Source organism: Lathyrus oleraceus, chromosome 7, assembly GCF_024323335.1.
Source record: "Lathyrus oleraceus cultivar Zhongwan6 chromosome 7, CAAS_Psat_ZW6_1.0, whole genome shotgun sequence".
NCBI classification, from domain to species: domain Eukaryota; kingdom Viridiplantae; phylum Streptophyta; class Magnoliopsida; order Fabales; family Fabaceae; genus Lathyrus; species Lathyrus oleraceus.
The window spans coordinates 448,341,709-448,368,450 of NC_066585.1; the positions used below are offsets into that span (position 1 = coordinate 448,341,709).

At 32.6% G+C, this 26,742-nt stretch overlaps 2 protein-coding genes across 2 annotated transcripts; one reads left to right on the plus strand and one right to left on the minus strand.

Moving 5' to 3' along the window:
- Positions 1–13,833: 13,833 nt before the first annotated feature.
- On the minus strand, positions 13,834–14,556 carry LOC127104299 (uncharacterized). The gene has a single exon (XM_051041489.1). It carries the CDS (start codon positions 14,554–14,556, stop codon positions 13,834–13,836), a length of 723 nt encoding a protein of 240 aa, XP_050897446.1.
- Positions 14,557–21,097: 6,541 nt separating this feature from the next.
- LOC127104300 (uncharacterized) lies at positions 21,098–26,699 on the plus strand. The gene is made up of 8 exons (XM_051041490.1): positions 21,098–21,610; positions 22,102–22,460; positions 24,620–24,833; positions 24,886–25,102; positions 25,200–25,464; positions 25,859–25,964; positions 26,057–26,198; positions 26,434–26,699. Exons 1-8 carry the CDS (start codon positions 21,098–21,100, stop codon positions 26,697–26,699), a joined length of 2,082 nt encoding a protein of 693 aa, XP_050897447.1.
- The last annotated feature ends 43 nt before the right edge of the window (positions 26,700–26,742 follow it).

Sequence of the window (26,742 nt, forward strand, 5' to 3'; positions counted from 1 at the left end):
TCTTATAGCGCATACGCGATTAATGGATACACATTTTATACCAAAGAACAAGATGATAAAAGTACTATGCAGAATAGTGGTGTCACCGTGGTAGCTGAAGCAATGCACATATCAAGTGTGAAGGACTTAAACCCCAAATTTGCAAATCTGTCGTATTTTGGTGTTATCGAGCGCATTTGGGTGTTTGATTATGAGAAGTTTCAGATTCCTATATTTGGTTGCAAGTGGGTTGAAAATAATAACGGCATTCGAATGGATAAGTCAGGATTTTTGCAAGTGGATCTTAATAGGGTGGGATACAAAGATGAGTCTTTTATTCTAGCCTCTCAAGCTAGACAAGTGTTCTATGTCAATGATCCGAAAAGTACGAAATGGTCTATAGTTCTTTTTTCCAACAAAGTAATTGATGAAAACACTGGAAATCAAGGTGATATTGATGTTGAGATTGAATCGTTTACCAGAAATGATCAAGATGAGAATATTATATCAAATGATTCATATATTAGAAATGATCATAATGAGGGTATTTGGATCAATCCAACCGTCCGTGTTGTTAAGAGACATGTAGAACATATTCCAACCAAGAAAAGAAAGAGAACTTAGTGAAAAAGGTACAGGTCAAATGATTTTAATTGTTTTCTTTATTACAGGTAAAATGACTTTTATGATTTTAATTGTTTTTACATTTGTCATCTGATTTTAATTGTTTTCTTTATTACAGGTAAAATGGCTATTATGAAGTCAATCATTCGTGCAAGGGGCAAGGGATACTTGAAAGTATCAATTGATATTTGTTTAGATGGAGATGTTCCATTGTCGTCAAGCCTCATTCGCGTAGATGATGATGCTGGATATTTGAAAGTATCTCTCTACGACAATGGAACATGTCCATCTAAACAAATATCAATTCTATCTTCAAAAGATAAGGGACCAAAAATATAAGGGGATTACGCAGCAAATCGAGTCAGTTGCATCAAAAAAAAAGAAGGTATAAACACAATTGTATGATATTTATGCATAGAAAATGTTAATTCTTGATCTTATACATCACCTAACTAATTTTATGATATTTTAGGTTCATGCTATTGATATTGAACAAAAAGAGGTTGTTGCTAAGAAGACTGCTGCTAGCAAAAAAAACATACATCTCAGAGATGCTTTTGCTACTTAGTTTTATTTCTTTTTAAGTTATGAATTGGTTGTATATTTAGAATCTTTAGAAGTTAAACGATTATATATCAGTGGATTGTTGTATATGTATGGATTGTTGTATATAAGGCTTGTTGAATGCAATGTGTGAAAAAGGGCTTCAAATTATACAGTTTTAGGTGTACTGCTTCAATATACAGGTTGTCTAAAATAAATAAAAAAATATAGCGCTTTTAAAATAAAAATTAAATAACCACCCACTTTAGAGAGCACTTTCCAAAATAAGCGCCCTCTAAACCCTTTAAATTTTCACTTTAGAGGGCGCTTTCCAGTAAAAGCGCCCTCTAAACCCTTAAAAGTTTCCACTTTAGAGGGCGCTTTCCAGTAAAAGCGCCCTCTAAACCCTTAAATGTTTCCACTTTAGAGTGCGCTTTCTTTAAAAAGCGCCCTCTAAAGTGGCCCTTAAAGGGCTTAAAGAGCCACTTTAGACAGCGCTTTCACCAGGAAAAAAAACGCTGTCTTTACCTATGCTAGCGCCAGATTAGAGGGCGCTTTAAAGCGCTGTTATAGGCCAAAAAAAGCGCCCTCTTTTCCCTTATTTGGCGTAGTGTTTGGATTGATCTTCTCCTTCAAGCAAATAATTCTCAATATGTAACACAGATGCTCAATGATATATTTGGTTGAAACTATGTGAAGTTGCAATGAAGATTTAATGTAGAAGTTTGAGCAAAAATTATGTTAAAAACACTTGCTTTTTTGAAAATGAGAGAAAAATAATATTTAAATTATAGATGAAAGAGGTGACTTTCAAAATCTGAAAAGTATGGTTTATATAATGCCTTAATACCTCCCTGAAAAAATACATATGCATGAATAGTTGCCATAATTCATATATTCCTTTAGAAATTCGTTTGGAGTAGGAAAATAGTTGAAACATTCTCACTGGTTCAATGGTAACCGGTTACCATATACGGTGTAACTGGTTATGCTTTAAAAGAATTGAAAATTGCGCTCATGTAATATGTTATATAATTTAGAATAATCGGTTACACTCTTTGAAAAAGGCCACATAACATAGCGCTTCAATGTGGTAACTGGTTACGTCAAAAGTGGTAACCGATTACTAGAACAATGTCACAAACTAATAAGCATCATTCAATATCATGTGATGAGTGCGGAATAGACGATGCCAGCATTACTAGAACAATGCCACAAACTAATAAGTATCATTTGACAGTAACACCATGTATTTTACTTCATCAAAAGTAGTTCTTAAAATGGAACAAACAGACGGGAAATTAAAAGCTTCTTCACACCTCTAAATGTATATTCAAATATGAATCAATAAACGAATAGTCAGTTGGAGTGAGAAAAAATTAACAGTTTGATTCGTACTACCAAATGAATAAGAACTGGATTCAAATTAACACTCACAGCTTCCACTGAAGAAACAATATATTCCCTGCCTAGAGGGCTCAAAACATTGGAAGGCAATTTAATCATATAGAAATCATCTCTTTTCAACCGCAAAATCGGCAAGGAATGCACAACTTCAGCTAACATAACATGACTGGAGGAAGCTAACCATACTCCAAATTTTAGTTAAAAAATAAGAAAGTTACACCAAATTTCAGCTAACATGTATCTTATGATTCACTGCAGTTATAGATGTTTCTTAACCTATTCTTAGTTTTATTTTCTCAATATATTATCTTATCATTAAACTACATTAAAAACAATTCGGTTAAGATACTATCTTCACATTTTTGCAGCACAATGCTAAGCTTCTGCCTTGGTACTAGTTATTATTAGAAAAAGTGACAAATAAAGATTAAGATACGGAATCAATAACAAACAAAACTTGAATTTACTGACTATAGAGTTCTCAATCATTCTTATTTGATCATGAGGAAAATTCACATAAGAACCCCCAAAAGAATAATGTATGGTTTCTGGAACTGCGGACAAACTAGATGTTCCTGTATCATGAATAGCAGCATTGTCATTGATTTTTGTATTGGAAGAGCTTGAAGCATGATCTTCACTCACTGTATTTCACCCGTAATCAGATTTAAGAAGTTGTCTTCACAGCTACTATGAGGACTAGTTGTTTATCGGCTAATCGTGCAGAAAGTGATGCGGCTTGGGAAGCCTACAAAAGTTTGATAAACTCCAAAATCTCCAAGTTAAAGAACTTTAGGTACAAAGTATCTGAGAGAAACTTCCGTTCTGGGTTTTTACCCCTAATGGAACTCTGGAGGTTAAGGAAGTTGTTCAAGAAGTTGAGGTAGATTTTGGTCATTCAGAAGTTGTCATGGAGGATGTTGTTGCTCAGTCGGTTACTTCTGAAGAACAACAAATTGAGGTTTCTAATAATCAACAGTCTATCGGAACCTCTTCTGGGGACATTCCTAAAACACTTTTGAAGACCATCGAGGATATGAAAGCTGAGAATGCTCTGGTTAAAGAATGTCTAGACATGCCGAAAATTATGTTTCAGTTGATACTATCTGTAAGACCCCAATTTTGACTCTAAGACCCCTCATGTTATCTCATCATATGCATTGGCTTTGGGATCACACCTTGACTTCCTCCTTACCCCTCAATCATTGGGTTTGCATTGGAAGAGATCATCAAGCATATTTGATTGTATCATACTTTATTTTTCTTTGTTTACTAACCAAAATATCAAAAATATGTCTATGTATAGCTTTGTTTCTTTTGTAGGTAGTATGTGCATCTACCAATGCCTCATCAAGCTCACAATTAGGGTTTGAGACCCTCAGTGCAAGGAGATCAATCAAGAGATGATTCACATTGGTTCTAGACATTATATATGGATCCCCATGATCTTCACTTATCATCTTGATCAAGAAATCATCAAGAATTTGAAGCTTGTTTGCCTTGGAAGTCCTAATTCATCTAAGCATCTTGTGTGACTTCCTCAACAAGTTTATTCAACATTTGATCAAATATATCAAAGGATACTCCATATTACATCATCTTATACATGTATGATCCTCCATTCAAGTTTGCAAATAGGTTCAAGGTAGTTGACCAGAGAAAGTCAACTGGTCAAAACTGGGGTTCCCTAGACCCTGTCTCCTACAATTTTTATCATATAAAAATTGTTCCAAGATAAAAGTTACTCTTTATGACATTACAAACAACTTTCATGTTGACATCAAGATCTAGTTTTGCTTGGAAATTCATTTTTTATGGTGAAAGATTATAGGTCATTTTGTCGGAACCCTAGTTAAGAGACCAACTTCAAAATACTACAACTTGCTCAATTTTTATGAGATGAAGGCCATAAAACTTTCATGATAAATTTCAAGATATCCTCTCCAACTTTGATTCTTTGAGAAATGTCAAATTCAATTTTCAATGGAAAGTTCCAAGAGGAAACATTATAGGTCATTTTGGACCATTACCGTTGAACAAACAATTTTCCTCAACTTCTAAAAAGCATAACTCCTTCATGCCAAATCCAAATGAGGTAAAATTTGTGACCAAATTGAATAGGATTGAAATAGATACAACTTTTATGAAAGAACTATATCCCTTAGAATATCATAGCAAATGTTATTCAAGGTGGAAGAAGTGGATATTTTACTTAGCACTTAGAAAATTTTCAAATATGTTTGATTTCTCAAACTTCCACCTCAAAATTTATCATGATCCAAGCTTCAAATGGAAAAGTGTTAAACATTAAAATTGTTCCCCTTGATGTCACATTTCCAAAAAGTCCAATATCACTTCATTTGGACAAGATTTGAGGGACTTGTGCATGGCTCCTTTGTTGGGTTTGTTTTGGCAAGTTCTGGATTCAAATGCTCATTTCTCTCTGCATGCTTCCACGTGATGACCTTAATATTCATTATGCACGAATTGAAGTTGGATTAAATCATTCTTTAGGTCTAAATCATTGCCCATGCACCCATTTACCATTGTTACTAATTTTGGCAAATTTTCAAAATGGCGCAAGAATGAATTCAATTGCCTATATAAACAAGTCCTTGGCTTCAGAAATAACACACACCTTGCCCAAGATTTTCCAATTGATCTTAGAACCTCATACTATAGAATTCCTTGAAGATTTATTTGAAATCGAGTTTGAATTTCACCTTCTGTTTTGAAGTTCAAACTCCAAGGATTCATAGCCTTTTTCATCTCAATTGATCATTGCAAGCAAGAGGAGGAAGAATCAAGCAAATTCAGATCGAGATCAAGGCAATTTGAAGCTACCCGAAGGTTATTTTTCAAAAAAATTAAGCCTTCGATTCTCTCTCAATTCTTCACCATTCTCTTTGATTTTTGGTTGGCTGAAGTCCTACCACTATAGGCAACAAGATTGAGTTGCTTTGAGGTCAAATCGAAGTAACTCAGATCATGAACCTCAAATTTCAAATCCATGTATCTTTCAATATACTTGGAATTGGAAGAAATGGACGTCAGATTCGTGCTCCTGAGCATTTTTCTTTCAAAAACATGTACTCACTTTTCATTTTCCATTTGGTTGAGGGTGGACCAATCCGATGAGGTCCATCGGAGAAGATGACTGGAGCTAGGGCTCCAGTGGTGCATTGGCAATGTCCAAGCCATCTGATCTAGCTCCCATGTTCTAATCTTGACTGTCTCTTTTGATTACCACGCGTGTGATGCATTGACCATGGTCTATGGTGGATAGCATGCACTTGGCCATCAGATCTGCCACCTCAATTAATGAGGGAGATCTGATGGCTCTTGCTTTTTGCATTTTCTGATTTTTCATTTAATTACCTTATTTTTGTTTAATTCATAATAAATCCATTTTTTATCCAAAAAAATGGGACTTTCACCAAAAATATTTCGATATTTTTCTCTTCCATATTCTAAATTAAAATTATTTTTTGGATTAATTTTGGTATTTTTCATGAATTAAATGTTTTTGTGCATATTTTTAATTGTTTAAAAATACTTCTGACCTTTTAAAAATCTTGAAATTTTTTGTCTAAGGTCCTTTGATCTTGTTTTACCTAGGATAAATCCATTGGCCATTTATTTGGTGTTTTGAAGGTATTTTAGGTTTTTACCAAATTAAAATGTATTTTAATTCATTTTTAAATTGATTTTTAATTGATTAAATGTTTAAAAATATTGTTGAGTCATTTTTATGGTCTTGTGATGTTTGACTTTCTGTTTGGGCATTGGTCATGGTTGATTTGACCTTTGTTGGATCAAAATCATTAGACTTAGGGGATTGATGAAATGTACATTTCATCTCCCAAAATGAATGGATGGTTGTGATTTGATGAAATTCCTCTCATGATCAATTTGTGTTTCTATCTTCCCCTCCCTCTTCATCTTCATACATATTCTTTCATATTCCCTCACTTGATCAATGAAATCTCTAATGTCTAAAGGCTAGTTTATTCATCAATGACCTTGTGTCAGTTGAATCAATACAAGTATGATTGAGATAGGTCATTCCCATTTTATTTTAGTTTGTGGTATGTTTTATGAGTTTGGTTCTTTGTACCAAATCTCTAACATGAATTAACACCTATAATTTTATTGCACGACCTCAGATAGTTGTGACTTCTACATAAGTCCAATTATGATTGCTTAACATAAAGCTAAATTTGACCCTCAAGGCATACCATTCTATTAAGTGAGATTGTAAGTCTCTCATTCTTCATGGCATTGTGTGGAGACTTGGCCTTTTTTCCTTTCATGGGAGCTAGTGACATACTTTTTGAATTATCCAAGTTGGAGCACTGCTCACAGAAGATGTTTTGGTTTAAGGATTCATACTTGTGAATGAATGGTTGAGTGTTCTCCAAAGAATGACTTAATCAATTAAAAATCACCACTAGCACTTAACTAACTTTTGAGTAACATTTTATTAACTCTTGTTAATATTGCTTTACTTTCAAGTAATTTACAATTATGCAATTTAAATTTCAGTCATTTGTCATCAATTGCCATTTACATTTCATATAACTTGTTTATGTTTTAAGCCATTTTCACCTTGCTCATATGAGCCATATCTTGTGATTGTATATATTGTTTATGTATTTTGATTTTGTTTGTGGTCTTAGGACCTTAAAACACACAATAACAACAAAAACCTTAAAAAACATTTGGAGTACTGTTGCAATTTGATATGAGCTTTTGGACTTAGAATTAGGCAACTTTCCCTGTGCTAAAGGACTTGGCCAATGCCAACATCTGAGACTGAGCTATCCTTGATAACTTTCATCTGATGCAAGACATTGGATGTCTTTGGTTCATCTGTTACTCTATCTCTGTGCTTAAATATTATTTTTGTTATCATGATGTCTGATGTTTTATTCTGAGTGGATCAAGGAATATTTCATATGCTACATTGGAAGACAATGAAGACTGCTAGCTATTGGAACACCTGCTTGGACGTGGCTATCTTTATTTGATGCCTTAATCTTTATGATGCCTGGATATTTCTCATTATTTATTGATTATTGCTTGATTAAAGCCCAAAGAAAAATGAGTTTCTATATGACATTCTTGTCTGTTGGATTGCATCTCATTGGTCAGATCGTTTCAACTCTTAACTTTTAAATTTGTGCTTAGGATAACCTCTTCATCTCCTCCCACTTCTTAAATTTCAAAACCTCTCCCTCTTTTCAAAAAATTTCTTTGCTTGTGATTTCAAACTTATACATGTTTTAATGATTAGAAACTTTGGCCTTATGCCAATGAATTTTCAAGCTTTATTCTTAAATCAAACTTGTAAATAAACTCAACCATATTGACTTAAATTTCAAAATACAAAAATAACTAACAACTTCACTTAATTTTTTGGCCTTTTGTGCCCTTTTCTTATTAAACTTTTGTTAAAAGCAATTCACCAATTTCTTTGAAACTTTTACCACGAACTACGAGGTTTTGATCCCTCATTTTTATGTTGGTACGTAGGCACAAGACCGAAGATCCTGTTAAACACAAAAATATAATCAATGATTTCTTTTCTCGCCCCCACACTTTGTATTTTATCAAACATCATTTATACCAAAAACAAATGCACACATAAAAAAGGGCTCCCTATGAGTATCTAAGACACTTTGGGTGCTACCACCTTCCCTCTGTGTAACCAACTCTCTTACATGTAATCTTTGTCATTTTATTAGTTTTGATTTGAAAACTTCTTATCTTTGGGTTTTGTTCGTACTTTTCCCTTTTCCTTTGGAAACAATAAAAGCGTGGTGGCGACTTTGGTTTTATTGACGTCAAGTTTATCCATAGCTTGATGGTCATGAATTTACCGCTACACTATCCAAACTTTTGCGGCCTCCTCCGCCTCAAAACTCTTAGTTGTTTTTCAAAATAGTTTTGCACTTTTTGTGTTTTTATTTTGTTTAAGTGAATTATGTTTCTGTAACATGATTCTACTTTCTGCCTTCTAGCATTATTTAATGAAAATCATGTTTTGTTGCTTTCCATTATTTTGTTTTGTCTATGTCTTTTTGATTGATAAAAAAAGGAGAGAAATATATTTAAGGGGAGAATCATAATTGATTTTGATATACCTTTATTCTTGAATCAGAACCCAAACATTTTTTAATCTTTCTGATAACAACTACTTCGAAGAATAGTTTGCTAAATATTTTGCAAGGATGAGTTCAAACATTAGAAGCTCTTGAAGTTTTCAGATCAGAACTTAAGTTGTCTGTTTCTGAACCAACTAGGAATCCGAACCAGGCATCATGTTTTCAAAGAATTGAAATCAGACTATGAACCAGGCATCGAGTTTTGAAGAACTAAAAATCTGGCATCAAGTTCTGAGGAATTGTAAATTCCATGGTAAACAAACTTGATAATCAAATTTGACAATCAAGATCTTTAATAAGAATTCGTAACCAGACTCTGAAATCTCTTTCAAAGATTAAAGGAGATTTTTCAAAGGTAACCGGACTCTGAATCTCTTCAAAAGAGTTCAGCCAAGCTTCTAAAGTGAAGTTCATCAGAATGTTGAGTTTGACAACAACTGCTTTGGATGAGTTCAAGCAAATTCCGAAGACAAACCAGATTCTGATGGAAGATCATTCTGGTACTTTAAAAAGGTTAGTCAGGAAAGTGTTCTTTCATTTTGATTTTATCTTTTTAGGATTATACATCTCAGGGGGAGCTTTTTGCTTCTGTAAGATGTATCTTTCCGTGATTACCCTGTATAAAACTATTCATCAAAATACATGTTTTTGTCATCATTTAAAGGGGGAGATTGTTATAACAAGTATTGGTTCTGCATCTATACCTTGAGTTTTGATGATAAAAATGTTGCTTTTGTGTAAGAATAATTTTGGTACCGTAATGGTTTGTTATTATGTAGCTTTAACATGCAGTTCTGATTCTGAGTATATGACGTGTAATGCCATCAGTTTCTGAACATTGTTTTCCAAATTCCGCTTCAATGCTAATCATGAGAAGTTCTTAAAGATATCAAGTTGTTGCTGCAATGTTCTTTCTGCCTCTATGCTGACTCACTCCCGAGAAGTTTCTGAAGAGACGATATGTTGTTGCTGCAACGTTCTCTCCCCTTCTACTTCTGGATGTGACTCTGATCATCAAGCTTCGTAAGAATGACAAGTTTCTGAAGTTTTGTTACTTAGTTGAAGATTCTAAAGATATCAAACCAAACATTGAGATACTGAAGATCTCAAGTCAGACTGTTGACGTTGTCAAGGTTCTGATCGAAGATTTTGATGTTTCTGAATCCAACTGTATGTCTCTACCCCCCCCCCCTCATTTTCTTGTGTTTTTCACACCTTCAACGTGTAGATTGACACTTCAGTTCATTTAGTGGGTTATTTACTCTCAATATTCTTTTACATTACTACGTTTACTTATGTTGAGTATCCTCACAAGCATATATGTACTTTTTCTTTGACACAACTTTATCAGACTCATATTAAGAGTTTATGTGATATTTATTCAAGAAGAGTGTGTCATATCAAGTGTGTGATATCATCCCCAACCGTTATTAAAATTGATATCTATATCATGTATTTTCTCACTTTTTAATGTATACTTATTTTCAAACGTAAGGATAACATTCATTGCAATGATAATGAGAATTTAAGTGACAATCTATCACACACACTTGAAAGTAACATGTTTTACAAGTGCAACTTGAACGAAATCTTGACCTAAACAAATGAGGATTTTCTTTTATAGAGATTACACATGGTTTCACCTATTAATCATTCACATAAGTTGATTTTAGATCAGAGTCAATATTGGTTTAACACGGTAAAACAATCTAGACCATCAATGTTATTAGGTTAATTAAAGTATCATTATGTTAAAGCTGGAAATCATATTCTCGATCAAAACTGACTCCCTAAGTCGTGGCTTATTCATATATTTTAAGAGGTCATTTTCTCAATATGTGGAGAAAACAAAAATAAAGTTGCCTATAGACGTAGAAAACAATCACAATCTCCATGTCATGAAACCCGTTTCCTAAAAATATAGATAACAATTTTTATATTCTAGACCAATATTTACCATTGGTCGTGTACATTTTGTTATTTTATTTTAAACTTTACTATGAGGCAACCTTCTTAATCGAAATACTAGAATACAACTTCTGATTATATGTTATGTTAACGATGCATATTAATTTCTATATAATTCATCTATGTTATGACATCTTTTAGGGAAAAAATGATCCATGAATTAAGCCTCACAAAATAAGACAGTTATTTGCTATTGAAGAATCCTAATTTTCTAGAAAAAATCAGAAATGATAATTCACATACAAATTAATAATCATACTCTTGTATATAGAGTTCTTATAGAATCACTTAAAAGTAAAGAATACAAGTAATGAGGTGTCTGTAAAAGTTCTTAACCAATTTATATTATTTGCTCCCAACTTTGCCGTAAAGTCCACACATTGGTCACATTTTTTGTAATTATGATAAAATGAAATAATTTAATTTTTAAAAATATATTCTTTGATAGTGTTTACAATATATACATATTTAATTGGTAGAATTGTTGAATCTTGAATCAAATATAATGCTTTACAGTCGGATCTTCAACTCATGTCTTTATAACTTGAATTCGAAGCTACCATCAATCCATTTAGTATAGCTATTAATTCAGCTTCTAGACGATCAGTAAAATCAACATGTTTACTAAATCTTAACCGTCATAATTCTGTGTGATCTCTTATTAGACCTCTATAATCCGTCTTACCAAGATTTCCATAAAACCTTCCTTCAATATCTAGGGCAACTTGATGTTCGGAAGATGGACCCCAAACAACCAACTGCACCCCGTCAAAATATCATAAAAATTAAATATGTATAACTATAAGTCTTACACTTAAAGTTTTAATATTATTTTATTTGATGTAATCGATGTTGTTGTTGTAATGTTTTTTAGTTCAAATTTTAAAACGATCACTATATATTTTTAAATTTATAATAATCAATTTTGGGGAAATTAAATGATCTTTGGCGGCATTTTAATTTTTTTTATATACTTGAAATGATTATCCAAATGAAAATCTTGAAAAAATATTAAGAAAATATTTGAAATGTGATTTAAGAACGTGGAAAACATTCCGTTAAGTATTTAAAATAATAAAATAATAAACAACAGGCTTTTAAATAAAGAATTTTAAAATTTTCAAAAAAAATCGTTGTGACGTGTATATCACGTCGTTAAAAAAATTGATCGGTAGAATGGATTGGACTAATATTTTTAATATTGTATCATAGTTTCCATGTCGGTAATACTTTACCGTTCTGACACACATCATGACAGATGTAGAGACGTGACATTCACGTCGCAACCTCAACGGTTAAATAATATCAACGTAATATTCACTATGATGTAAACTCTCTTTATTATGCTAGCTCTAGTCCTGTCAAGGTAGGTATATCGACATAAGATTCACGCCATTATGACAGATGTAGAGACGTGACATTCACGTCGCAACCTCAACGGTTAAATAATATCAACGTAATATTCACTATGATGTAAGCTTTTTTTATAAATTTAGCATTGAGATGTTCATGACGTTGTATGCTCATGACGTTGTATGCTCTATTTATTAGGCCAGCTAGAACGCTTCCCCACACGTTATTTATTAGTTTCTAAAAAAAATTAAACCTGATTCTTACCCACCTTTTTTCTCAATCATTTTCTTCTTCCTCCTACTTTTTTCTTCCTTCCGCAATTTTTCCTCCACCAAAAACCAACACCTTTCATTTTCATTTTCCTCCGTTCCACAATTTTTTTCAAAGTTTAATCTTATCTGAATTTCACTCAAAGATATCTATTTTTAATATAAGAAAATAAAGTACTACCACATTTACGTCTTAACCCTAACTAAAGCTAATTAAACATGTTAAACTCTCTTATCATTATGAATGCAGTTTTGCAAATGATGCATGTTCTGCCTTAGAGGACTTTGATTAAAGCCACTAAAACAGTAGCTTGGTTCGATGTTACCGTACATACATGACTCATTTTTTGGTAAAATTGGTAGCTCAAATTGGCAGTACCATCCATAGTTTCATAGTTGAGGTATAACTTTTTTTTTGTCATTCACTAATTCAGAAGAAAATGCACACAAATATTCTAATATAATGTTTTCTTTTACTTAATCATTGCATATAACAAAATCATAATAGTTCAACATTTGAACTGATATAAAGGTTATGTGACAATGGTTATAAATTTTATGTTACTTAAACACATACAGAGAATTCACATATAATGGTTGCACATTTTATCAACACCAATGGTTATAATCATGGTTCACATTTCTATTACATGAATTCAATTCCATTTTTTCAATCTTACCGTCTAACTTTTTAACAACTTCATGCTTGATAGTTTGATATATTACATGTTGACTTTGTTTTAGCAATACTTAGGAATCATATCTATCAACCTTAAATGTAATTTTTTCTTATTCTGTTAGCTTCATTTGTGGAAACTCTCAAATGACTTGAAGCAAAACTTTGGACAACCAAATTAGTGACAATTTTCTGGTGTGAACTCTCAATCTCAAATGAAACACATGGTGATTGGTGAGTTGAATATCTAAACTTACAAAACAATCATATTGATTCACTTGTTCATTATATACATGACTAATGTCTTCACATCATGTAACTATAGTTTATTTGTGAGAATGATAACACCATCTATTTAGTGCTACTTGCAATTTATATACCTACTTAGACTGTATCAGCGGAGGCAATTCATTTCAAACGTATAATTAACTATATAAAGTTGATGTTATTACTCTTCAAAACCACTTTCCACCCACTTAACTTAAATCTCTTTCAATAATCAAACAATGCAGAATAGCACAAGGTAGCAACAAGGTTGGAATTGAATTGAAAACACAAGTAGCAAGAGGTGCATATATTATACTCAAACTTCCAAACAAAACTTGTTAGTTATTATAACATCAAATCATATAACATTCATTCAATAACATAATAACTAAATAGGATAGGTAACTTAACTCTCAAGTAATAACATAAAAAAAGACACTCGTTCTTCTTCACAGTAAACTCACCACTGGACATTCTTTCACCAATTTTCATACAAATTTAGTGCAATTCTGTTTCAACTTAGACAAGCAGTATATCAGCAATTCTGTTTCAACATAAACATAAATAAAAGAGAAGAATATCATTCATCAGCAACATCATTAGATGGGAGCTCATTCAAATTGAAGTTACGAACAACTCTTGGTCTCACTTCTGTTTCACCATAATTAATCGGGGGCTGGTTCAATTCAACGTTTGGAACAACTCTTGACGCCACTGTTTCATCATTACAATCACTTGTTAGCATCTCAGTATCATTCCCATTGCTTGAAAGTTTCATTCTCTTATACTTAGGATGATTCAAATCAAGATTCGCAACTGATTCGCGAGACATATCCAACGACGGTATTGGAGGAGTATTATTAGAAACTCCGTGATGAATAAGATATCTCCTGCTCCTTTTCTTGGTATTATACGATCTTGGTGGAAGCAAACTTAACAAGTCAACAGCTGGTAACTCTTCTTGTTGACAAGGTTCCAATGCAGCAGGTGGATGATGAACGGTACCCTTGAAAACCCTAGTCCATGAATGTCTTTTCTGTTTGGCATCATCATTATTAGGATAACTTGGAGAACAAGATAAAGAGAAAGTGATCTTGATAGTTTTGTGAGCCTTATCATCATGTATCTGTTGTTTGTTGGAGCGATGACAAGTCTTGTGACCGCCGAGTGATTGGCCTGTGGTGAATACTTTATCACAAAACTCACATTTGTAAACATGCCCTAGTTTCTCATCATATTGTTGTTTATCCTTGTTGTTGTTTCTGAGTTTATGAAACGAATGAGATGAACAAGATTTTGTCATGATGACGACGCAAAGATACGAGGGTTTCAGACAAATAAGAAAGTGGTGTGTAAGCTGTGAAGAGTGAGAGAGATAGTGAAGAATGAGATGGAAGCAGCATAAAAAGAAAACACAAAGAGTCTCTTAAGGATTAGGGTTTTCTACTTTCTAGCTTAAAAGACTTACTAAAATCACTTTAATAAACCATTTTGAATATCACTTTAAATTATATTTAAGATATTTTTTACATATCGCAAACTAAGATTTGATGGAAGTTACAAAGAAGGATAAATATACATGTTAAGTATATATGTATGAAGATATAATTTAAAAAGACGGGGTAAACATAAGTCCTATACTTAAGGCTCAAATTTCAATACATATTCAAATAAATTAGATTTAATTAAAATTGTCAAAAATATATTTTAAAAGATTTGGTTCTTTTTGAGTTTATTTTAAAAAATATATATTTTTATTTCATTTTCAATATATCAAATTATTTTTTAATTTATTTTTAACATATCTTAATAATAATTATTGCTCAGACTATCTACCTATGCTATAAGTGTTTTTAAATTTTTAGAAAAATATATGTGATGAAATGGATAGAATAGTCCTCAATTATTGGTGGAAAACTAAAAATATGAAAGGAATATATGATGAACGAGTTGGAACAAACTTTGCCTTAACAAGAATAAAGGAGGGCTCAACGTGGTTTCAGAAAAATGAATATTTTTAATGACCAAAAAAGGGGAAATTATACTGGTACATTTGAATACCAAACAGTAAAAAATAATATTCATTAGTCACGTGATTTTCACGTCACAAATGTAAAAATCACGTCATAAATATTAATTAGCGATGTGAAAATTCATGAGACAAGAGCACTTGTGACAACTTTTATGTCACGTACAAATCACGTCATAACTTTTCTACGTGATTTTCACATCGCAACAATTTGTCTCTTGATTTTCACGTCACAAAAATTTGTTGTATAGCAGACCTGCACTGCTACAATTCAGAAGAGTAGGATAGGTTGAAAAGTTTGCCACGTGAATTTCATTACACAAAAAAGAAAATATGTCAGTTTTGCGTCGTGTTTGCCACGCCATAAAATTTAAAATATTGTCATATATTTATCACATGAGTTCCCTTTCGCAAAGATTCAACACCAAAAAATCATCCATTAAGTCCTTTCCCGTCAACTACTAAACCCCACATATAAAGATCCACACATCACCAATCGAGTTTGAACCTATCGAAGTATACTGAAACTAATACAAAATAGACATTTCGTAACACTAATTTTACAAAGGTCATATTGTTAACCGTGATAATAGCTTATTTATGGGCGTTTTTTTTTGTATTTACTAAAGGACATGTCACAACGGTCAAATGAAGCAACCATAGTGAAAGGTACACATAGTGAAATGGTTCGAATCCCACCACCAACAATTAACCATTTATCGTGATAAAAATGTGATTGACAATATACATCACCACGATTTTTATTACCAACCGTGATAAAAGGTGATACTTATTTATATATAAGCGAAATAATCTCTCGCTTCAGTACATAACAATCGTCTCTCTCAAAACAAAACTCTAACAACTATTTCACTCGTCTCTCTCAAAATGAAACTCTAACAACTCTGTCCCTCGTCTCTCTCATATGGAAACCCCAAAACGAAACCATAACATCAAATCTTAACCAATGAGTATTTACAGATTCGTTTTCTCTATGTTTTTTTTCTAGTTTACAATGTCTCAGACATCGTATATGACATTTGTCCCTAAAAGTTATAATATGTTATAAACCGGAATTTCCTGTTGTCCCAGGCATCTGGTCCAACATCTATCCTCTCTGGAACAGAGTTTTCAAGTGGTAACAATCTTACAATTTCCGTTGTTTAATTAGTACCTCATAATTTTTAAAATCATTGACATATGCAGAACCCAAAAATGGATAGCTAGTTATAGTTAACTATTCATTCTATTCTTGTACTATATAGCTTTGGACTAAATGTAGAAGTCAAGTGAACAAATAAGAATGATAAAAATAAGAATAATAAAGCGTTATAGATTGTAACCATATATATTTTCTTTATTTATAGACTAATAAGCTTAAGCGACCCTCCATTCCTTACGAGCTCTTCATGGAGCCGCACAAAAAGAAGACTTGGGAGTGGGTTGATCGTCTTAGAGAGACAGCCTATGTATGTTAATTAACACAAATTCATGTTTTTATCGTCGTTCTAAATTATAGTGAAAAGAATGTTATATATAACTACAATTGTTTTAAATAACCGTAGTGAAAAGTATAAAGGTCTTGGGTTCAATACCCAACAACGACATTTTTGCTTCTTAAACAACCTTTAATTACGGTTTTATCTTTCAACCATGGTGATATGTTATTTTGAGTTTATTATTACATGAGTGGAATGCTTATTTCATCAACTACTCACTAAACATATAACTCTTTCAATGTGATATAGAAATTAATAATTTGATAAATTAAGTTATATTAGAATAATAAATTACAATGGTCAATGTTTGTCTAGATTTTTTCCTTTCATTCTATGTATCTCACTCGCTTTTTTAAGTGTGAGAATTATATTCAATACTTGTGACATTTCAACCATCACTTTGTTTTCTATTAGTTCATTGACATAAATTGCATAAATATTGCATCATGGGAGCAAGATCTTGGAATCATTTGTGGAACATAAAAGATATAATATGTGTTTTGAACTTGTATTAGGTTTAAGTGTAAATACTTACAAAAGTAAGCTCTATGGAATCAAGTTAAAACATAATTCTCTGCATGCAGCCTCTACATTCTTGTCATGTTGTATTTTTTCAATCCCTTTCATGTTTCTAGGCATCTATGTAGGATATAACCTAAGGAGAACGTCTAATTGAAATCCAATAATCACTAAAATTAGATGCGGGCTCTTAGTTTGGAAGGGTAGGAAATTCTCAATTAGAGGGAGGTTGGTGTTACGAACCTTAAGCAACATCCATATGTATTACTTCCATTTCTACACGGCACCCAAATCATTCATACAAGCGACCATAAAACCACAAAGTGTGTTCTTATGGGGATGTGATGAATTGAAAATATTGGTTTCAAGTATGAAAGGCTAAGATAGATGGAGGACTTGGAGTCATTCATAATGAATGGTTCAGTTTAGCATTGTTGACTAAGTGGCTACCAAAAGAAATCCTAATGGCATGAAATTATAGAAAGCAATAAAGAACAACCTAACATGCGATTTTTATGACATTAAAAATGAGAGAGGGAGAGACCACAATGTGTGTTCTTATGGAGGAAGAATAGCAATTGAGAATATCGGTTTCAAGTATGAAAGGCTAAGATATATGGAGGACTTGGAGTCAAGCATAGTGAATGGTTCAGTCTAGTATTGCTGACTAAGTGGCTACCAAAAGAAATCCTAATGGCATGAAATTTTAGAAAGCAATAAAGAACAACCTAACATGCGATTTCTATGAGATTAAAAATGAGAGAGGGATATATATATATATATATATATATATATATATATATATATATATATATATATATATAGAGAGAGAGAGAGAGAGAGAGAGAGAGAGAGAGAGAGGTTCAACTATCGTCCTTGTTAAGTTTAATTCACTCTTCAATGGTTTCAAATTTAAAAAATTGGTCATCCACTATGATTTATGATAAAATACAAGAGTTTAGTACAATCACAATATTCAAATAACACTGAAAATATAAAAATCTTCTATCCGGATCAGTTAATTGTACACAATACTCAAACTGAATTATTTGTGAAATCTTTACGTGAAATTGTCTTGAATCTTCCAGCCCTAAAAACCTGCTCTGAATTCTCCATTCTACAATGATCTTTAATCGATACTACTGGTATATTGAGCGTTGGTCTATCCAAAGATTGAGAAGAACTCCCACCTTGTCCATAGGTTCCGCACGACACTAAAAAGATGAACGTGGAGAGAAGAACCTCCTTATTTCCCACTAGAATTGTCAAAACTATCCACAACACCACACACCTTGCGAACCTATAAAACTTTAACCAAATCTTCAAAGAAACGTTAAATTCAATAAGTGAATCTCCTCAACAATCACAAATCTCCAAAGATGAGATTTAGATCCATGTAAAAATGGAAAAAAGTACGAGATTTAAGATGAAAGAAATCATTTGCAAGTGTTCAAGAAATATTCAAAACTCTTTTGAAAATATGAGAGAACGCGTGAATTCTGAGTTTTCAAATCAATATTGGAAGTGTATGTTTTCAAACAATGTGAAGGGTTTTATAGAAAATGGTGTGATGGATATCTACCATAAAAATGAGAAGAAAATGATGTATGATTTGAGTCAAAAGTAAGAGTTATCGTTGGAATCAGAAAATCAAGTGATTTGAATCAAGAAGCAAAAACTATATGAAACCAATTTCTGTGATTTGAGTCAGTTGATTTGAAATCAAAGAAACCGGTGATTCGAATTAGAGTCCTAGAAGGATTTCCCTTTCAATTTGATTCGAATCAAGAAATTTTGTGAGTCGAGTCAGATTGTTGTGAATTGAATCAGACCTTCATGTGATTCGAATCATGAAAATTGGAAATGAACTCCTGAGCTCTGTGAGTCTGTTTCGAGTCAGACAAATTTTGGGATTCAAATCACATAGGCAAAATCTCTTTTTCACAAAATTTGAAATCATTTTTTAGATTCTACTATGATCATGACTCGAATCATTCTCAGAAATAGCTCTTGATTCAAAAACTCAATAAATTGATTTTAATCATGTTGCTTATCAGACACTTTGTAATTGAGAACGAGACACAAACACATAAAAACTAAAACTAAAAGCTTAACAGACAAGCGATCAAAACAATAACCCTTGGGGTATTAAAGACATGAAATTTTAAGTTCCTCTTGGGATTTTGGATGGCGATGTTGTTTTTTTATTTGTTTTCTTCATGTATTTTCTTTATGTTTTGCAAATACTCTTCTTGTAATCCCATTTTTGGTTTATGAACTTTTTCATCTTAATATTTCGATTTTACTACCTCTATGAGAGATGTGTTGTCATCATTAATAAAATGGGAGAAGGTGGCTCTATGTGTTACAAAAACCTAGTAGAATAACTCAAAGCAATTAAGAAGAATTATCCATAGTTCAAACACACCAAGAATTTGATGTGTGAGGACGAAAATAATGACAACCAAAATAAATGGCCTGAAGTAACACAATAATCTGTCAAAAGTGAAAGCAAAACCACAACAAGGCAGAAGAAGATAAAAGTCAAGAACACAATAACTTCTTTACCTAGTTTGATCAAATGATCTACTTTAGGGAAGAGAGCAAGTCTCGATTCACTAAACTTCCAAAAGTTGTTACAAGCTATTACAAATGAGTTACAAGAGAAAAATCTTTTAAGTTGCCACAAACAAAACCCTATTTCTACTCAAACGTTTTTCAATCTCTCAAACTCTCAATATATGAATCACACAAATCTAATGTGTTTTTGAAGTGTTTCCTAATATCCTTATATGCTTTCAAAGGTTTCCCAAATTCCAAGAACTCCAAGGAATTCCAACTCGTGCCTCTCTAAGTTTACCGATGATTATTAACTCTTCTCTCTATCTTCCACATATAAAGTTTTGAAAGTTATAAAGACAAAAATGATGGAGATACAAATTTATAACTACTAAAACCAACAGATCCTTAATAAGCTCAAAGTAGAACCAATTAATGGTTAGAATAAAAATATTAAAAATATCTTATAATATATTTTATATTAATTTAGAATATTATAAATATTTTATGATATTTTTTTATGGAAAACATATTATAAATATTTTAAAATATCTTTTATATTAATTTAAAATACGCTTAATGCATCATTTAGTCCCTTAACTTTATGTGATATTTCGCTTTGATCCCTTAAGAAAAAAGTGTTACATAGTGGTCCTTTAACTCCACTTCCGTTAAAGTATTTGGTCCTTTCCGTTATTTTGTATTGAAAAAGCGTTAAAAAAATGCAAGGATGCACTATTTACATATGATGTGGAATTTTAATATTCCTAGAAAATAGTTTAAAAAATGCCATGATGTAAATCAGTGAAGTTAAAAAAAAGGCATGAAGCTAAAAGGTTAGGGCAAATAAATACATCTCTCTGAATAGGGCAAACTGTATTGAAGAGGATAACATCATCATGTTCCACAGACCAACGCCATTGATGAAGATAACAGCGTTTCTCTAATTACGACTAAGGTACGGTTTCTCACTTGTAACCTACTAAAAATGTGAACTTTGTTTTGTCCATCTTCCTTAGTACGTATGCTATCTTATGTAGGTTGAGCAGGTAATGGAGAAGATGTTTAAGTGTGTTATTCATCATTCTGGTGAGTTTGTTAACTTCACAAAGTCAAGGTATCAAGGGTTAGAGACTATTTGGGATTTTGATCCAGATTATTAGAGTTAATTTGAAATTTTAGGCATGTCAAATTATTAAGATTATCCAATTGTAGATAAACTTTGGTATTACGATGAAATGAATGCTTGTGATATTGTGCTGTTAGAGAATGACAAAGGAACTAAGAGGATGCAAAAAATTATAGTAATGACTGGGGAATGCCATTTATATGTTACTCACCCTGTTTCACAGCCTGGCATTATTGGTGTACCAATTCTTTCATTAGGATTAGATGATGAAGTCGTTCTGGATGTGGGAGATGAGTTTGAAGTTAATGAAACTGATGTAGGGACCACTGTGGTGCAAGATAGTGCATATGTGAGAGTTGGGTTTAAAGTTGATGAAACTGATATGGAGACCACTGTGGTGCAACAGAGTACAAATGTAGGGACACATGTGGGTGATGATGGGATAAATTGTGACATTGAGGATAATGTGGGTGATGATGGGACAAACTGTGACATTGAGGAGAATATGGGTGATGAAGGGATAAAATGTGACATTGAGGAGAATATGGATGAAGAAGGGACAAAATTTGACATTGAGAAGAATATGGGTGAAGAAGGGACAAAATGTGACATTGAGGAGAATGTGGGTGAAGAAGGGATAAACTGTGACACTTAGGAGAATGTGGGTGAAGAAGGGATAAACTGTGACATTGAGGAGAATGTGGGTGAAGAAGGGATAAACTGTGACACTGAGGGACTCAACTGTAACTAGTCGGAAGTTGATGGAGTTAATGTTAGCCATGCAGAAGTGGAGGTGGAGGTAGAGGATAGTGAAGACAGTGCTTTGGATGTGAATTTTGAAGACTCATAAAATGATCTAGAAATTGATGGAGAGATGGTGGTTGATGATGAGGAAGTAAGTATAAAAGGCAAGGCAAAGGGCAAGGAAAATGGTAAGGAAAAGGGTAAGGAAAAAGGTAAGGAGTCATATTGACAGTTGATTCGGGAGGAGTCAGGTTGTGCAAAACCTATACATTCATAAGTGATCAACAAAAGGTTCACTCTAACTTTGAATTTTACTTATTTCATATATATCACCAAATGTTTTAATACCTTGAAAATTTATGACTGCAGGGTTTCTTACCAGATATTGAGGAGTTACTTGGTAATGTTGACCATGAGTTTTGTGTCAAACATTTATATAGCAACTTAAGGAAGAAGTTCCATGGCCTAAAACTGAAGGAATTGATACGGAGGGATACGACTGCAAATCATGTGAATGCTTGGGAGAAAATAATGCTTGAAATAAAGGGAGTCAATGAAGAGGCATTCAAACATCTCGACAAAATTCCACCAAGATTCTGGAGTAAATCAAGGTTCAGGACAAGTATAAGTTATGATACTTCAGTGAATAATATGTCTGAGACATCCAACTCTGTCTTTGTAGCTGCTAGAGCCAAACCAATTGTGACAATGCTTGAAGAAATTAGAGTGTATATAATGTAAATATGGCAATAAAATAGGCAAAATATCGACAAATATGAAGATACAATACTACCAAACATTAAAAAGAGGATGGAAAAGAAATCACAGAAAACAAACCATTGGATTATGAGGTAATGATTAATTTGTTGTCCTTTTAATGTGTTAAATGCCTATGCTGAATGTTGAATATTATAGGCGTGCAGGTGAATATGATTACGAGGTTAGGCATATAATACTAAATGGATAAAAATATGATGTCAATCTTTCCAAAAAAGAATGCTCATGTAGAATGTGGATGCTGACAAGTTCTGCCTTCTAGCACAATTTAATGAAAATCATCTTTTGTTGCTTTCCATTATTTTGTTTTGTCTATTTAATGAAAGTCATCCACCACAACCAACAATTTCAAGTCTGCCACAACCAAAAAAAACTTCAAAAGGGTGGGAAATCTGTTTCAAGTCAATCTTGATGTTTGTTGTGATGTTTGTTATGTCTTATAATGACTTTTTGTAATGTTACTTTAATGCCTTATTATGGCTTATTGACAATGGCTTATAATTTCTTTTTGTAATGTTATTTTAGTGCCTTATAATGTCTTATTGGAAATGACTTATAATGGGTTTTTGTAATGTTATTTTAGTGCCTTATAATGGCTTATTGATAATGACTTGTAATGCCTTTTTGTAATGTTATTGATATTCCTTATAATGGCTTAATGAGAATGGCTTATGATGCCTTTTTGTATCACTTTTTGGAATATTATAGATATGCATTCTAACAAGTAATATTTTGTTTCAACTTTTATATCGGTTATGTATCAGTTTTAAAACAGACGAATGATGTACAAACACAACACTTGTTAAAATAGAAACCAAAATTCTTCATTAAATAAACAGAAGATTACATTCATATTGTGAAAACAAAACACTAAATTACACTAATCCTAGTTGAAATACTTTATTACAAACATAAGGTTCAACCCTAAGCTCAACATCCCAACCACAATGGACTTTTTCAACCACTCTTTAGTGTGGGTAATCTCATTCTTCAATTTGTTAATTTTTTTCTTTTGTCTTTCAAGCTTCAAATCCATTTCATCAACAAATTCATCCCCTAACCACTTGAAGAAATTACACCTCTTGTCCATGTGACTTTTATAATTTCTACCACCCCAAAATTTTCTCCCATAATTGACACTATTCACATCAGTAACAGTACGAAGAACACTATCATCTTGGCAAAAACACTCAATTATCTTGTTTCTACGAAGCACAGGTCCAGATGTACCAAAGCTTGTGATTGAGGCACTGCTTGCATTCTTAGACATTGAAGCACTGATGAAAGATGGAGAAATACAAATGCACGATGGAAGATGGATGTATAACCATACAAATGCACGACGGAAGATGGAAGATGGATGTATGAATAGTGAAAAACGAAGAAGGGAGATGATGATCGGGAAAAACCGAATCCTAAATGGTTTATAACACATCAGCTAAATCTTAACTTGAATGCACTAGTACAAAAAGAATAATATAATTTGTAAATTTACACCCGTTTTACAAAAAACGGGTGTAAAAAGCAAATGCGGTGGCAGTTTTGTAAATAAAGTCTTATTTTGAATTTTAGTACGTAACAATAGACACCCTATTTTTAAATAACGGGTGTAAATTCAAATATTATTTATTATCAACTCTATATTACACCTGATATTCAAAAAAAGGGTGTAAATTTAAAAATAAAAATAAAATATTCGTGCCTTAAACAATAACTTTTATTATTCTTATTTGTTTAATCTTAAATTTTCTTAAAAAAATAATAAATTTTAATATTAATATATAACAATAGACACCCTATATTTAAAAATAGGGTGTATAATTATAACAATATAAATGACTAAATTTATATTAAACCCGTTATATTAAAATAGAGTGTAAATTTTGGAATATTAATATAACAATAGACACCCTATATTTAAAAATAGGGTGTATAATTATAACAATATAAATGACTAAATTTATATTAAACCCGTTATATTAAAATAGGGTGTAAATTTAGGAATCCCTAAGTACAATTTATCATTACCGTCTAAAATATAACCATGACTTCTCATGTTCCAAATTTTCTTTTCATTTCACATTTTAGAAACTTTTCATCATCGATGAAGTGCAAGAAATAGTGAAAAAGGAACAAAGAACGTGATTGCTCGGAAATCTTCACAACCCACAACGGCTTCATCATTCTTCTTTACCGTTTTCTATACTCTCTTTTACGCTGCTTTGGATATTAAAGTTGATTCATTCGTTGTTGTTCTTACTTTTCTTTGCTGGGTTTCTTCTAGTTTCATCGTTAATTCCATCAGTTTCGAACTCGCTTGGAAGGTACTTTATTCATTTATTCGTTTGTTTTCATTCATCTACTCATCAAAATTGATTCGCTGACGGTGAATCATCCACGTGCTTGACGGTTTACAAAAACGGCGGTGCTCCGGCGGTGTTCCAATCCCCGAAATGCCCTCGCTGGAGACTCTTCGATTACGATTCTTCTCCTCGAACTGCAACGCGTTGTCAATCTTCGATGCTCCAGGGTCGAAGAAAATCACAAGAGGATCGCACTCTCTGTGTACTCGATGTTCGCATTCCATTCCCCGGTAAACTATTCACTATTCCAATTTCCTTTCTGTTTCGTGTTCCAGAGGCTTCTTCGGAAGATTTATTTCTGATTCTATGTGTTTGTTGCTGGAGCAGGTACGATGGGGATCAGGGAGGTTGTAGTTGGAATTGTGGCGGTTTTCGATGGACATAACGGTGCTGAAGCTAGTGAGATGGCGTCAAAACTTTTGATGGAGTATTTTGTTTTGCATACTTATTTTCTTCTTGATGCAATGTATTCTGTTGTATCAAAGACTTCCACAGGAAAATTGCTTCACAGGCGAGACCATGATCACGGAAACTTATTGCATAGGTGGAAAGAGATTTTAGGTTGGCAATGGCATGAACTGCATTCTGAAAGGTGGTTTTGCAATTGCATTGCAGCTATAGTTCTACATTTTATTAATAGCTAGCACTAGAGAGGTGTTTTTGCATCTCTAGTATTGTTGATCAAACCTCGAGTATAGTTTATCATGAATGGTTGGTCTTATGTAAGCTGTGAATGTAAATGTGGCATATTGGTGCTTTCTTTTTAAGAATTTATAAGGAATGCGTATCAGTTAGAAATGTGTTATTTACAAAGTGATTTTTGTTTGGATAACTTTTGAATATCTATTTTGCTGATATTTGGTTCGGATTTGGAGTTGTTTTGTTGGTTTATTAGTGTACTAACTATTTCAAACAGCATTTAGTTTTACATTAATTTAGTTTCTCGCATTTGTGTGTCTGTATCTCATGTAAAATTACTTTTCCAGGTTGCAGAATGTATTTTCTGCTAATTTTGATGATTCTTTTCACTTGGAAATTTTGAAGGAAGCATTGTTGAGAGCAATCCATGATATTGATGTAAGGTTTTCTGAGGTGAGATTGAATTTTTGTTCACTTTTACAAAACTCTGTTTGATACAGTTTTGTATGTGTTCTTTATTGACATCTTTCAATTGACCTATGAAGGAAGCCTCTAGAAATAACATTCATTCAGGATCTACAGCAACAGTTGTATTGGTTGCAGATGATAAGTTTTTGGTTGCCAATATTGGGGATTCTAAGGCTTTCTTGTGCTCTGAAAATTTTCAGTCTCCTAAGGAAGCTAAAGGTGAGAAAGATTATGAAATACAGTATAACCAAACTTCCATTATTAAAGATATAAGTTTATCATGTCTTTATTAGGATATCGCATAAAGATTATATTGTTTCTCCTTGCTTCTGTCTAAACTTTAGACATAAAATATAAATATAATATTGTGTGTGGTTATGATAAGGTGACCGGCATACTTTTTATTTAAAGAAAACATGACTATTGTTGTTAATTTTAATATATATTTCTGTAGCCTCCTTATTAGAGCTATATAGGCAGACAGAGCGTGATGGTTCTGTTTCTGTGTGGGATCGTGAAAAGTATAGATTAGCTTCTTCCCATGGGCTCAATCATTTTGCAGTGAAGGAATTGACTAGGGATCACCATCCAGACAGAGAGGATGAAAGAACTCGGGTGGAAGCTGCTGGTGGTCAAGTTCTAAATTGGGGTGGTTTGCCTCGCGTAAATGGTCAGCTGGCCATTACACGAGCTATTGGTGATGTGTTATTTAAAAGGTAGGTTCAGTTGAAATTATTTTCGTAAACTCCAAGCTTATATCAAC

Coding starts and splice junctions, on each gene's coding strand:
- LOC127104299 (XM_051041489.1), bottom strand. CDS start 14,556: ATGACAAAATCTTGTTCATCTCATTCGTTTCATAAACTCAGAAACAAC.
- LOC127104300 (XM_051041490.1), top strand. CDS start 21,098: ATGAATGCTTGTGATATTGTGCTGTTAGAGAATGACAAAGGAACTAAG. Junction 21,611..22,101: donor AATGTGACATTGAGGAGAAT/GTGGGTGAAGAA, acceptor TTATGACTGCAG/GGTTTCTTACCAGATATTGA. Junction 25,965..26,056: donor TTGATGTAAGGTTTTCTGAG/GTGAGATTGAAT, acceptor TGACCTATGAAG/GAAGCCTCTAGAAATAACAT.